The sequence below is a fragment of the Centrocercus urophasianus genome, unplaced genomic scaffold (genome assembly GCF_019232065.1).
Source record: "Centrocercus urophasianus isolate 14NV4802_14NV808 unplaced genomic scaffold, USGS_Curo_1.0 seq_5, whole genome shotgun sequence".
Lineage (NCBI taxonomy): Eukaryota > Metazoa > Chordata > Aves > Galliformes > Phasianidae > Centrocercus > Centrocercus urophasianus.
In genome coordinates, this window is record NW_024885088.1 from 4,576,145 (window position 1) to 4,591,549 (window position 15,405).

General features: G+C 40.0%; 1 protein-coding gene across 1 annotated transcript in view; it reads left to right on the forward strand.

Moving 5' to 3' along the window:
• PARVB (parvin beta) overlaps positions 1 to 13,505 on the forward strand; it is a 59,239-nt gene extending 45,734 nt beyond the window's left edge. Inside the window, exons 10-13 of the mRNA XM_042835124.1 lie at positions 614 to 682; positions 2,949 to 3,050; positions 6,279 to 6,351; positions 10,511 to 13,505. Of these exons, the coding sequence (XP_042691058.1) occupies positions 614 to 682; positions 2,949 to 3,050; positions 6,279 to 6,351; positions 10,511 to 10,587 (321 nt within the window). The 3' untranslated portion in view covers positions 10,588 to 13,505. The remainder of the gene's footprint in view (positions 1 to 613; positions 683 to 2,948; positions 3,051 to 6,278; positions 6,352 to 10,510) is intronic.
• Positions 13,506 to 15,405: the final 1,900 nt, after the last annotated feature.

The window sequence follows — 15,405 nt, forward strand, 5'->3', positions numbered from 1 at the left end:
TACAGAAGTGTTGCCTTCAACCATTTGTCTGTCCTTTTTGAAAGCGTTCTAAGCAGGCTATCAGATTTCTGCTTTGATATTTTAACTGGCTAAGCAGGATTCTGCATGTGTGAATAAAAATGCACAGTGCAGATTTCGGTTAAATCATGACTGCCATTTTAAGTGCACATCACTCCAGAAACGGAGATGGGCACAGAGTTGTGTGCTGTTGGTCCCGTCTTAGCTGAGTGTTGCTGATGCCTTTCACTCAGTGGATATTCTTTAACAAACTGAAAAGACTGGTGGACAGTAAATGCACCTATTGCTGACCTCATCTTCACAAAGAAACTGCAAAAGAACCAATGCCATCACAGCTTTTTCACACCATGCTGAATTATGCTTTATGTACTGGGAAAGTTAACAAGTGTGTAATAGCACCACCTGGTGACTCCTGGTTTATGTTGCAACAAAAGTGATTCTACTACTCAGTTGTTTTCATTTTTATGTACTTATTTACTTAAAAGCAAACAACAGAGTTGTGTTTATTAAGCTTAACAATGTCTTAAGAGTATACTAACCCTTTAACATGGGCATCACCTATAGTTCTAACATTACTGGTTCTGGTGTTTTATAGTCTCTGATCACCTTTGTGAACAAACATTTGAATAAACTGAATTTGGAAGTAACGGAGTTAGAAACTCAGGTAAGTTTTTTGGTTTTTTTTTAATGTAGTCTAAAACTGTGTAAATGACAAATGTAGACCCTTATTCCATTAAACTGTATTACTGATGTGCTCAAAGAGAAGCGCTTCTCTTTGAGCACATGAATTTATAGTATCTTTTAAATAGTAATGGCTTTTACTTTTAAAAAGTAATTCAGTGATGTTAGCTTCCTTTACTCTTATTTACATATGCTTCATACTGCTGGGGATTTGCATTTTAAAGTGAAATTCATGGGTATTCACTATGTCCATTTTAATGACTGTTCAGGGCAACTTGTCTCCTGGATCAAAGTGCTGTGCTGTAAAGCTGTTGCTATAGTTATGGATGGATGGCAGATTGTGTCTTACTGGCAGTGAGGGCTCCTAATGAGCTGGTGGGAGCTCTTAATAGCTGGCTGCCTGGGGCTCTCAGGAGGAGTCTGGCCTGCAGCATGCAGTTCATCACAGTGATATCAGTGCTAGCTTTGATCACATCGAAGAGGGACTGGAAACAATTTTGCTATTGCCACAAAGGCCTTTGTGTTCTCTTTATCCTGTGAGCACTTCTCAGCAGTGTGGATTAGCAACTCTGAGCTCATGTACTGCTTTGGCTTGACTGCTGTTGGTATCCAGGTTAGTTTGTTTAAAGCTTGCTGAGGTAACTGTCTACCACCACAGTCAGCTCTGCAGGAGCCCCCCCACCTGTAGCACTAAACTGGGTACAGAATATGCTTGGAAACATTAAGTAAGAGTGAATTTAAGTGTCAGTGGGGTAGTTCTAACTCTGGAGGTCAAACGAAGTGATTTTCAGGTTGACTTTTGGCTGAGTTTTAAAAGCAGAAACAAGTGTTCTTTTAGAGTTCATTGGGCTGTGGACAGGTTACCTTATTGCACTTGGGAAAAAATAATAATAATAATAAAAAAATCATGACATCTGGGGAATTATTCCTGGAGTACTGGTAGCTGATTTGAGTGACTTGGTTTAGTACCAGTCATTTGCTGATATTTTATATCTTTGCGGAAATAAATGGGTGACTTGATCTGCTCCGTCTCTAGAAATTGTTTCTTAATGTCTTGGAAGTATCCAGCAATTTACTTTTGAAAAGGTTAGAAGATGTCACATATGCTGTACCAGGATCACAAGAGAGAGTTCTGTTTGAAATATACAGCATCTGCCCCCCTCCACCAGCCAGTAGTCTTCCTGTTCCGGTAGGAATACCGAACAGTACTGCTGAGAGTATTTATTATAGTAGTATTTATGGATACTGTGAAGAGTCTATTTTGAGCTGGAACAAATTCTTTATGAAGTTAAGGTTCCTACCTGTGACAGTTTTTTTTAATTTGAAGTTCTGATTAGAGGCAGAGTGTTGAATATACATGACTTGAGAGGCGGGACTGCACTTGGAATTATTATGTACTGTAGTTCTTACGTACTGTAGAAATAGGACTGTGACTATTCAGTGTGAAATCATGTTTTCCAGGAAGGCTGGTTGTTTTGTTTGTTTGTTTGTTTTTTAAACTTTTAATCAAGAAAGCTCTGTTAAACACAGTAGTAAAGTTGGCAAGGCTCTTCAAGAAAATCAAAGGAGCAAAAGATCATTTTTAAAATGAGCTTTTAAATAAAATAATCACAACCAAGAACAAGCTTACATACTTCTACCTCATCTCGAAGTATTCAGTAGCCTAATAAATGAGGATGTTGAGTTTGGCCTCTGCTTAGACAAACTCAATACTCAGCACCCCTAAGGAGTGGCAGTTGTATGTAACTACCAGCTAAATTGTTTCTAATCTCTACTGCCTGGAAGTATTTACAGGATATAAGTGATTTAAACATTACTTGACAGATGCTCTTGAATGAATTAGTGTTATAGCTGATAGACTTGTTTTATTCAGGAAATGAAAGTAGAGGAAACAATGCTACCATATGTAGGGATAAAGCTTTGTATCATATGTATATAGCAACACGCTTCTAAGGAAAGTGTGATTGAGTTTGCTCAGCTGTGCTGATGATGCCAGTGGTATAGGTGAATCCAGGGAGCAGATGAAACAAAGCCCTGAGTGCTAATTGCACTTGCCATCAACTTCTTGCTGTGCATGGAAGGAAAAGTCGGTGACTCCCAAACTGTCTTTAGCCTCTGTGCTAGCAAACAACAGTGGCAGAAATTAATGTACATCGTTTGGACCAAGCATTAATTGTTCCACTTGTTTGTGAGTGCTTATTTGAAAACAGATGCTTCCACTTAGAAATGTCACCAATATTTCTGTTTAGTTTGCAGATGGTGTTTATTTGGTTTTGCTCATGGGTCTCCTTGAGGATTATTTTGTTCCACTTCACAACTTCTACTTAACGCCTGAAAGTTTTGATCAAAAGGTGGGTAGAAATTCCAGATTGTATTGCTTTGTTTCCACATGATGTTTTCCAGTCATTGTGTCCTTTCTCTTTGTGCCCAGTAAATACGTTCTTATCTTCAGGAGCTGTGGCAAAGGTATACTGGCTGTGGCACTTGATAGTTAATATGATCAAAAGTTGCCTGTGAAATTAACAGGTAAATTCCCCATAATTGAGCAAGAAAGCATCATTTGCCGCATAAAACTCATGAATATTTAGAAGAGATAAACTGATAACATGATCAACAACTCTTTGTGCTGTGTAATACTTTGCATAATTAAAGTGACTTATTAATTTGCCATACAGCTTGAAGTCTTTTTGTGCTCAAGGATTCTTGATTGTGTTAAGTAGTAGAGCTTATGCCTGGCATTGCCTAGCATTTTCTATGTAAATAGACAAGAAAGGCAAAAGTTGAGAGACGGGAAGCTCTGCTTCATCTGCATCCCTATACACTAGGATTGAGATAGAGTTTCTTCCCGAAGTCACAGAGTAAGTCAGCCCTGAAAACCAACCCCTCATCTCATTAGTGTCAGTTGCCTAATACCTAGTAGTCCTTTTTCTGTAATTTCTGTAATGGTTCTACAAATGAAATATCATTAATTGATATGTACTTGATATGCTTGATACAGTGGAGTAGAAGAGGTGGTACTCAGGGCATGATTTTTGGTTAACCTGGGGTTAAAAACTGTGTGTTGAAAGCTCACTGATAACAAGTTTTGTAGCTGTATAAAGCCAGGATGGCCAAGAGGCCTGATCCTGCCAGGGAGGGATCAGGCAAAAAGTCACCAATCAGTTTCTGAGGACAGATGTGTGTTTTCATGTCCAGCTCCTGGAAGGGTCATTACCAATAGTGCTAACTTAAACTTGTGAGAGAATGTATTGGCTTGTCTTTTTTGGTGGTTTCTTTCTATCTAGTAAGGATTGAGAAAATGAGTATTGAGGAAGAAGAGTGGATTATTTGAAGTCTTAGGTTGTTTCAACTTGTCTAATGTAGGCTGAACTGGAGCAAGAGGTGATTAGGTCAGGAAACACTGCAAAAAGATAGAGGATTGAAACAGCTTTGTAAGATGCAGTCTCGTTATATTTTGTATGACTTCAGTGCACACTTTAGTAACAGTAATGCTCCCTGAGAGAGAGCACTCACCACTGGTAGAACAACTCAGCTTTGCCTGAGTGGATCATCTCAATGTTGCAGGAGTAATTGGAAATGTACCATGTGAGCATTGTTACAGTCCCAGCCTAATGTGCTGAGCATGCCAGTTCTGTAAGTTACGCAGGGCTTGTTGGCAGCCTTTGTAGCTAACTGGTTGTTTGGGAGCTTAAAGGGGTTCCTTGAAGGAAGGAAACCAGGCTCTGGCAAGAGAGCTTGTTTAGGTGTTGAGTTTCTAGATAGGAGAGGAGTTAAATAATTCTGAATGTTCTATAATGTACAGGAACTCAGAGCAGTGGGAAAATGTTGTTATATTACCTTCTAAACAATTTTGCTTTTATATCTTTCTCTTGCTTTTTTTATTACAGTAGCTTGAGTTTTTCCCCTTTCTAGAAATGCTGAGTGCTGAGTCATAGTCAGTGCTCGTTCAGTCAAGATTTTGTTGCTAATGGTTTAAATTAGTGTTATCCATTATTCCTGAGGTAACATTTTATTTCTGTGCTTTGCTTTGAGGAAAGAGGAATTGTAACTCAAAGTGCATGAGGTAAACTGTCTTTTGGGCAGGGAAAAAAATATTTTCATTTGGAAAATGATTGGCTGTGTCACAGTGAATGAGGGGAAATTGGAGCAGGTAAAAAGATTAATAAAGCCCTGAGCAATAAATGCCAGTGGAAGGGGCCTTTCATCCTTGTTGCAGGGGAGCTTTGTATGCGGAACTCCCTAATTTCCAAGATGAGTAGCTTTAATTAAATATCTCCTTTTTGCTGTGCATCTCTGAAACTGTCACTTGCAGGGATAGAACTGCACAGAATTCATAATCCAAATTACTTTGCTTATGGCAGAGAGAGCTGCTGTGCAGATCTCTTTAAACTATGATGTTAACTTCTCAATGAGTGTCTTCATTTAATCTTGCCTCTTTCTTGTATTTTTACTTCTTGTCTGCTTTCTTTTCTGTGACTTTACGTTCATGTGTGGTCTTTGGAGGCTTTCTCAAAGAGCTGTCTGCCTTTGTGTATAGCTGTGCCTAGCTTATTTTGCAACATCAGTCTGCTCAGTAACTGCCACCACAAAGCATTTCATTTACCTTTATTTGAAAAATCTGATTTGAATTTTATCACTTTCCAAGTAGAAGAAAGTAAAGCACCAAGATGCCTTGTTCCTTGATGATGTGATGCTGGTGTTATTTGGAATACAGCTGATAATAATGCAGAAAAGTCTGTTAATCAGAAATATTTCATTTAGTGTCCTGATTTCTCACACACCTGTGTGTATTTTGTCATCTTATGTCACTTCTGTTACATTCCATTTGCCAGGATGGCAACTCATCTCTTGCCTTGTAGTTGGAAATACTGAGCTTGGGTATGAGCAGGAGGAGCTCCACAAAACACAGCTTTGTTCCAGTTGTTACTGGGAGCTCCCTGGTCGCTGCTATAAAGACTGAGATCAGAGCTTAATGGACTTTCCTGATTCCTGGGGTACCTGGCTGTACAGTCAATAAGTATACAGAGGTTAGGCTTGGTAAGATTATCACAGTGGAAAGATGATCAAAATAAATGAAAACCCTCACCAGTGTTGTAGGCTTGCAGTAAACTCCACAAAGAGCAATCTCCAGAGAGAGATCCTTCCTCAGTGACAGTCAGCACTTCAATAGGATCTAGGAGAGGTGGAGCCACACTTCATCCCTTCCTGGCAGCACAGATGAATTGCCTCCACCTGTGTTCCTGCAGCTGACTCATTGCTTGCCTCAGGTGGTCAATCAGAGATTCAGGCCGTGATCAACAGTTCCCATACACTAGTCATCTTTCTATATTTGGAATTCTGAAATTCCTGTATATAAAAAAGTCAATATTTGACCTATGATGACACAAGCTTTCTTCTCTTAGTCCCTCACGAGTACTTTCTGTCATGTCCAAACTTGTAGATGTGTTTTACTGATTTAAATAGGATTATCATTTTATATATCAAATAGAGTAGAGAGACTAAGACATCTTTTAAAAATTCGTTTAAAGGTTTTATAATGCCTGTGTAACTTCAGGATTCTAAATAATTCTTTTTTTCAGGTCCACAATGTTTCCTTTGCTTTTGAGCTGATGCAAGATGGAGGACTCAAGAAACCAAAAGCTCGTCCTGAAGGTAAGGGCATGACACATGTCTCTGAACTACATACAGAGACATAAATGTCAGGTGCATTTCAAGTGCAACTCCATTCGAGACAACAGAGTAGTATTAAAAAGTGGAGCTGTAATGTGCAACTTAACAATTTTCTCAAAGATTAGTTGTCTAGGATATATGCTAACCTGTGTTTCTTATCTGGAGTAGGTTTACTGAAATTTGCATGTCAAGTTTTAGGGAAAGTTTCAGGAGCTATGCAGTGCTATGTTATACATTTGACTGGTATTCTTGATCACAGTCCAAGCAGGAGCTTTTCATGGTCTAATTCTCATAGTTATTACAGTTAGTTTGTATTCTTGGGGTCAGATAACTGAAAGGCTTTTCTCCTTTTGGTGATCTGGTTACAAACTCTTCTTGATTTATGCAGTGCTGTCTTGGGCTCTGCTTGTCACTGTAGTTCCATCAAATCCTCTGTAGGATCAGCATCTTGACAGTACAGCCATGTAATACGTATTTCTTAGAACAAGAATTTATTTTGTCATAGACTCCAGCAGTCTTTAGAAAGTGAGTATAGTATTCTTTGTTAATGCCAAACTGATCTGTTATTCTTCCCTAAATAGGCTGGAAAATGTGCTAGGTGAATTCATGCCCTTTTGTTGGAATTGTATTATGAATGCCTCTTAAATTAGTTTTAGCCCATGCTTTCTGTGGTGCTTTCATGAAAGAGGTGGTTTGATGTTTTAGTGTTCCTTTGTACCAGTGATATTCAAAAAGAGGAGCATACAGAACTCCTGCTCTCTGTTCTTCCAGCCCAATTCAATAGGTTGAAGCAGAACTTGATGCTGAGTTATTGCAGCAAAACTGTGTTTTACTGGATTAATTTTTTAGCCTCAAAAGGAGTTGTTACGGGATGTGAAAGTTTTAAAATGATGGAATATTTTAAATATTTACATGATTGACAGCCACTTCCAGTTAACACTTCATTAGCTATTGTTAGGAATGTTATGACTGTCTATGCTTCATCTTAAAATAAGAAACATGGTGCTGAGGATATGCTTACTTCTGGGAATGCCTTCAAGACATCAGTAAGGAACACTGTAATAACCCACACAGGGAGGATGCATCTTAGAATATCATACTTTTTAAGGTAACAAACAAAGGCATAACAAGGTCCGGAAGATAGGAAAAAGTCAAAATAGAATTACAGTGATCTTTTGTAACGGTGAAGGTAATTAACCATCAGTCTGAATTGTCAAGGGATATTAGATGGAATTTCTACCACTGGAAGATTTGAAAAGAAAAACAAAAGTCAAATGTTAACATTGTATTTTAAGTTCAGCCATCACTTGGTTAGTAAGATCAGGGCAAGATTTCGAAGGTCAAATTCACAGAGTCACATAATAGCTGGAAGATACCTCTGGAGGTCTGTCGCCAGTGCCCAAGCAGGGTCAGCTAGAAACAGGTATCTGGGGCCACGTCCAAGCAGCTTCTGAAGATCTCCAAGGAGGAAATTGCACAGGCTTGGGCAGCTTGTGCCACTGCTTCATCACTCACACAACAAAAATTAAAAAAAAGAAAAAAGTATATTTCCTGATATTTAGAAAGAATCTCCTGTGTTTCAGTTTGTACCCATATGCCTGTTGCCCAGTGCCATGCCAGTCATGGCACTGGGCACCACTGAAAAGAGCCTAGCTCTGTCCTCTTACACCCTTCAGGCATTTGTACACGTTGATAGGATCTGCCCAGGCCTTCTCTTCTCTGGACTGAACAGTCAAAGCTTTCTTTCCTCATGTAACTGATGTTCCTGTCCTGTAACCATCTTTGTGGCCATTTGTTGGCCTCTTTCTAATAAGTCCCTGTCTTTCTTGTGCTGGAAAGCCCAGAACTATACACAGCACTCCAGGTGAGGTTTCAGAGAGAGGAGGAGTCACCTTCCTCAACTTTCAATCAGTGATGCCCCCATTTTAGCTCAGAATACCATGATCCTTCCTTGCTGCAAGGACGTACCCTGAGGACTGTGTTGTACTTGAGTTCAAATAATGTAACCACAGTTGTTTCTTCTGACTCTAAATCCACATAACGTTGCACTGCCAAATAAAAGAGCTGGGTCCACTCCCTCTTTTAGCAATAAAAACCCTTGCATACCTCTGATTCCTCGAGATTATCAACACAGGTGATCAGCAGCAGTCACTGTAGCTCACAGTGTTTCTGGAGATTAGAGTGAGTCAGCCTGAAATGCCTCCAGCAGCACAGTGAGGGCAGGTGGCTGGTGTCTGTCCAGCTGGTGCTGCTGGTTTGGGTCCCTTCCAGCCCTGCCTGTGTCATAGCCTGATCCTTAGCTCTTGCTTCTGCTCTTTCCTGCTGCCACTTGCTGTCAGCACATCTTAGGATGTGCCACGTTTACGCAAATGCAAAATACAAATTCATAAATGATACAGGTGAAGTAATACAGGAAAATTCTGAGAGGCTACTGAAAATCCCAGATGAAATGTGGAGGATATAAGATTGTTAGGTGGGAATGTAGGGTGGGGAGGTCCTGGCAATGATTCTTCAAAACAAGCAGTAGCTGTTTCCCCTGGACCTCATGTTAATTGTACTTGACCTGTTAACTGTTTGCAGTCTTTCTAATTCCTTGTGTGATTTAAAAAAAAAATCTATTCTTGCTTCCTTCTCCTTCCATAAATACTGTTTCCTGTGTATCTTTTGCTTCTTCCACTATTCCCGCTTTGCATGTTTTACCCAACCTTTATTTTCACTTCTTCAGCCTTCACTATCATGCCTGGATTACTTGTGGCATTTCCTGGCATTTTATTAACGTAATAGGATGGGAGGTGCTGGTGGAAAAGCTTTTTTATTGGAATTGTTTTGTTCCCTGGTCTAGCATGGTAAGAAGGATATTAAGTAATAGAAAGCTTAGAGTCTGCAAAAAGAATTTAAGATTTATTTGTGGAGCATATCACTGCTGAGTTGTGGGTATCATAAAATCATGTGAGTTGGAAGGGACCCTTAAAGGTCATCTAGTCCAACTCCCTTGAAGTGAACAGGGCCAGCTAGATCAGGTTGCTGAGAGCGCCATCTAGCCTGACCTTGAATGTCTGCAAGGGCCGGGCACCCATCATCTCTCTGGGCAACCTGTTCCAGTGCCTCACCACTCTTATTCTTCCTTACATATCCAATCTAAATCTCCCCTCTTTTAGTTTGAAACTATTTCCTCTTGTCCCATCGCAACAGACCCTGATAAGGAGTCTGTCCCCTTCTGTCTTATAGGCCCCTTTAGATACTGAAAGGCTACTATCAGATCTCCCTGAAGCCTTCTGTTCTCCAGGCTGAACAGCCCCATTTCCCTCAGCCTGACCTCATAGGAAAGGTGTTCCATCCTTTGCATCATTTCTGTGGCTTGCTTCTAGATGAGCTCCAACAGGTCCATGTCTCTCCTGTACTGAGGACTCCACATCTGCAGTACTCCAGGTGAGGTCTCACCAGCACAGTGTAGAGGGGCAGAATCACCTCCCTTGACCTGCTGGCCACACTTCTTTTGATGCAGCCCAGGATACAGTTGGCTTTCTGGACTGTGAGGGCACACTGCTGGCTCATGCCCAGCTTGCCATCCACCAGTACTCCCAAAGTCCTTTTTGGCAGGTCTGTATTTTATCCTTATACCCTCCAACTTGTACTGACAGTGGAGGTTGCCATGACCCAGGTGCAAGACTTTGCACTTGACTTTGTTGGAACCTAATGAGGTTCACCTGGGTCCACTGCTCAAGCGTGTCTAGAGTGTGTGAGGTTCAGGATCTTATATGATGTGTGTGGGTATTTGTTTGCTTCTTCTATGGCTAGTAATGTAGGTGGAAACTCAGACAGCCCAATAGGAGGGATGTTGCCAGAATGTAGCATTTCCCACATCTCAGACAGAAGTAGGCTTTATCTGTAACTAATCAGATTAGAGGGAGGAGAAGGGAATTATCTTTCTTCTGTTTCCCAGGGATGTTAGCTGTTACTGTAGTGCTGTGAAGGCGTTTTGAAATGCATCTTGTATGATACTTAAATAGCTTGGTTTGTGGTGATTGGAACTTTTCTGTTGCAGTTCCTACAGGCTCGGAGTTGTGAAGATTTGTATTCCTTTGAGGGCAAATGGTGGAGAACAAAATGCAAATAAAGGATTTTTCCTTTTCTTCCACAGATGTTGTCAACTTGGACCTGAAGTCTACCCTGAGGGTTCTATACAATCTATTCACAAAGTACAAGAATGTGGAGTGATCCTGGAAGCTGCTGAGATCCTCATCCTACCAGTCTTCTTAGGCAAAAAATCCAATGAAAACACCCTCTGCACATTCCCTTTGTGCCTTATGCTATACTTATTGCATCCTTTCCAAAATTGCTATGATCTCTGTAGCTGTTTGTATGACAGTTCCACTAAAAGTTATGCATGTGTAATCTCTAGGTCACTTAAAAATGTGTAGATATTTTATACTTCTACCAGGAGATATTCTTGAATCTGTTTGCTATGATCAAGAAATATTCTCTTGATAAAGGAAATATACCACTAACTATTTTAATTAGCAGGGAAAACTTGAGACTTTACTCATGATTGTGGACTCTGATTCTATAATAACCTTTCTTTCACTTGATGATTTTCCAGACTTACCCATTAGCATTAGAAACCATTAACCATTAGAAAATCAGCATTGAAATTTATTGGGAAGCTGTGCCTTTTTTATTAAATAAAGTTTAATATGTTCTATTGAGTGAATGAGGTTAAGGTTAATTACAGACAATATCTAAGCTTCGGTTTTTGCGTTAACCTCCTACTACTCTGTTATTTCCATTCAGTGTTTACACAGAATAAGACTTGCAATGGCATAACCATCTAGTCTTTTGAGGTCTCTTTTTATTTCATCTCCTTTCTAGGATAAATATGTTTGCTAGAACCATTGTCATCCTTTAGGTATGCAGTTTCAATCAGGTCAGTCATCAGGAGCTTGTCAAATATGCCCAGGTTGGATTAATGTTTTCTGTCCCGGTCCTTTCTGAGATGTGTGTGGAGACTAACGAGCTTGACAGTTCAAAGGCTGTCACTTCATTTCATGTAACTAAGATAAGGGGTTGGATTCCTCTTGAAATTGCTGGCACCTGTACAGTTTTGGGGGTCAAGCATTTATAAACAGTTTTAAAGTATTTTCTTTCCTGAAGATTAAAAGTGAAATTTTGTGTAAATAAGAGCTTACCTCGTTGATTACCCTGGCTTCTACTAAAGGCAAAGTGTACTTAGTGCAAGCCAGTGGTTAACTCTCAAAGTTGAAGCTTGGCAATGATGTTTAGTTGTGCTTCAAGCTGATTTCAGGTCGTCCAGTGTCATCCCACTTTAGTAGAAATTTTACAATAGACTTTTTCTCCTTTACTTCTTAAACATTTTTTAATCTCAGGAAGAAGGCAAATGGGCTTCTGCTTCTTCATTTCTTATTTTGGGATTCTGAATTCTAGTAATGAATTACTCATGCCACCTCCCCTCATGCCTCCAGAATAAAAGTGAAAGGAAGTTTCTCCGTTTTTCCATGAAAAATTCAGGTCCATGTATTCTGTAGGATTCTTTGGGAGTCATTGTTTGTACTTAAGGAGCAACAGACCTCTTGCTGTTTATAATAACAGTGCCTAGTACTATAGGACTTGAATTTCTGATGAGACCATTGGACTCTACCATGGTGCTGGCAGTTATTGCAGAGGGAACTTGTAGAAGCACTGAGACCAGGTGGGTCAGCTCTCCTGGCAAGTTAATTAAATTGATCTAACTTTTGTGCTATGAAATAGGCTGGAAGATGACTGAACTGAAATGTCTCTCAAACTTTCTGTTTAACGTCATGCATATGTGGGAAATGAGTCTTTAGAAGAGCCATCATTCCACTCACCCCCGGATGTGGAAATGCCAGTGCTATCTTTATTATCTGAGATGTTGGGAAAGACCTCCAGAGAATCTAGTCATGAAATTACTGGCTATATTAATATAAAAAACAAACAGAAAATAAGAAGAGGAGGTGGATGAGAGCAGTTTTGGTTTGAGAGAAGAACAGGCTATTCCTGAGATGGGAATTTACTACATCTGATATCTGAATTGCCTGTGAGCAGATGTGGACACAACAAATTTTAAGAGTCTCTGTCTTTTTCAGTTAGGTGTTTCTAGTTACTCTGCAGAAACTTGAATCCCTCCTTTGCAATCTGAGGCATGGATCTCTTTTAGCATTTCTTATGTTAACATCCCAGCTGGTCAAGACAGGACTGAAACATTGGGCAGTGTCATATCCTGTGGGTTTAGTTATCTTTCTTCAAGATGGTACATGTTGCACAGGGAAAATGCATTTTTCATTCCTTAGCTCATTGTTGTATAACCAGGTCACTCTTCCTGAGAACGTTGTCTTTACTGTTGACCAAAGAGGGAGAGGGAATGGACCTTAACTGAACTGGAGCTTAGTTGCAAGCAGAACAGTTTACAGGAAGAGCAGTGGAGGCAAAGCCTTCTCTAAGCACATGTTTTTGTCATGGCTTTGTTACGAGATACTTACTCTCAAAAAGAGAAGTCAGTGTTTAGAATGTTATTCACAAACTCTTTGCTCTACTGGAGTTTTAGATATGTTCCCCTGGGTACCAGTGGGGTAGATTTGAACCCTGTTGAGTTCACCTGGAATGCTGAATGCTCTGCAGTACTAAAGTTTCCACATTTTTAAATACTGTCTGTCTTTTCCAGTTCATGCAACTTGCCTTTTAGGTGTGTCTGCTTGACGTATTGAGATGCAGTGAGTTGTATTACAACAGAAGAAGCCCAGATGTTCCTTGGCTGCATCCTATTTCTCTAGATAAAAAAGCAGCAAAGCAGATTTTATTTTTTTGCTCAGTTAAAACTTATGGGCCTTCTCACGCCTCCTTCTCATACCCCAGTGCTTTCAGTATTAATGTATTTTTTTAAGAATCTTTTTTACAGTTTTTAACAGTGTTTACTCTTGATATCTTACTAAAAACTAGTCTTGCAAATAAAATTCTGGACTTGTCATTTGTGACAAGAGTTGTGTACTGTAAGCAAGTTCCAATGCAATGCTATGTTTGCTAAAGATAACAGCAGAAGTGTTGTGCATGGTTTTGTGACTGTTGTACTATTTATTCAAATAAATAAATAAGTGATGATCCCATGATTTTCCACATCTCTTTTTTTTTTCTATTTTTTTTTTCCTGCTAAGCAGACAAATCAGTGGGAAGAACCTTTGAAAGATAATGGGCTTCAGCTATCTTCTTTATCAAGGGTCCTAGATACATGTGACCCATGTAGACGTAGCAAAGCAGTGGTCTCAATGTGCTGGCCTTGGTGATGTGATTTTACAGTTAGATAAAATCGTGTCTGACTCATTCATCAGCAGCATTTTTGTTGCTGTCCTGCTTGATCATGTTGTTCATCTTCTCCCTTCCACGAGAGATAACTGAATTATGCTGTCTGATACTTTTAAAAGTCTCAGGGTCGAGTTCTTCTACAGCTGAGTAGGAGGGAAGCCAGGCACGATGGAACTTAAATTCTGAATGTCTCTGCAGAGCACCTGGGAAGCCAGGAGCCCAACAAAGTGTGGAATGACCCTGGAAATCCATATATTTGCTCCAGTGTGAGGGGACAAAGAGCATCTCTTCTATAAAGCAAAGCCATCTGGGAAAGCAGGAAAATATATGATCAGAACTTGTTAGGGGTGGGAGTACCACCAATTCCATGAATTGTTCTTCAGTGGCTATTTTTATAAGAAGTCTAGGTGCGTGTGGTTGTGTGCATGACACATGCTTTGGGAATGGATGGAAACACTCATGGGGCAAGATGCAACTTTGGCACTGAATTTACTAGTGCCGTTCCGCAGAAGACTGGATGCTTCATGCACTGCTGGTATTTTGGAAGAAAAATATGCCCATCCACTGTTCGAGACTGTTCTTTGCCCTGTCTTGCACTGCATTCTGTCTGAGACTTTTAAGAAAGAAACATGAATTGCTAGATGAAGCACGGAAAGGCCTAATAACTACAGATAAATTCCCCAAATTTTAGTTGCTCCTACTCACTCTGCCTGCTGATAAGAAACTGGATTTCAGAAGTGCAGCATTTCCAGCTGTCCTTTTTTTGGATTTTACTCCCTACATTTCTAGGCTGTGGCTTGCACTCCTGTGTAGGTTAGAATGTACTCTTGGTCTTTTCTGAATTGATATAATGTGCTTTTTTTTTCTGCTTAGAGAGTATGCTAAGTTTGTACTTCAACCCCTAGATGAAAGTTTTGGAGTTAATTTCTCAGTTACTAAGAATTCATAGCACCTGGAAGTCTGTTTTCATCTCACTTTCCTTTACCCTATTTAGCTCATGCTGAACTATTAGTTCTTATCTATAGTGTGGAGCTAAACACGGAAGTCAGTCCCTTAATAGTGTTAAAACAGACTGGCTTAATTAGTGTGGCTGTCTCCTGTCTTGTTCTGGGATTTCATGGAGGACTGCAGAGCTGTTGCTTTTTTATTCTGGAAGACTTAACAACTGTAAGCGGTACCTGAAGGTGATGTCCAGGGAAAGTGATGGCTGTGGAAAGCTTTCTCTCTTTAATCTGTGGTAAAAAAAGGGGAGGCAGAGTATCAGATCTGCCTAGCAGAGGTAACTCTTGTATCAGATGAGCATCTGGGGCACTGGTGTGACTAATTAGCTGTCCAAGGACAAATGAGCTTATTTCCTTCTGCCTTTCTACTTCTGCCAGGTAGGAAGAAAAGTGCTGATCTGCCTTACTAAATGCTCTAAGGGCCGTGAGTAAGAGGTGTAATGTAGCATGATGATTTTATCTGTCACTGGATCTTTTATTAAAGGCAAAGAAAACATGCAGCGATGTGTACTAGCAAACGATGTGGTGCTATGAAACAATGGCAGTATCTTGCTTAATACCTTCTGGCATTTCAGGAGTTGTGAGGATGCATGTTTCCTGCATTTGTATTTCTGTTTATTGCAGTCTCCAGCAGGAACTGAGCATGCAGACAATGAAGTTCCGCTTATGACTCTGGTTTCATTTTCAAGTGCTGTCAGTGCTG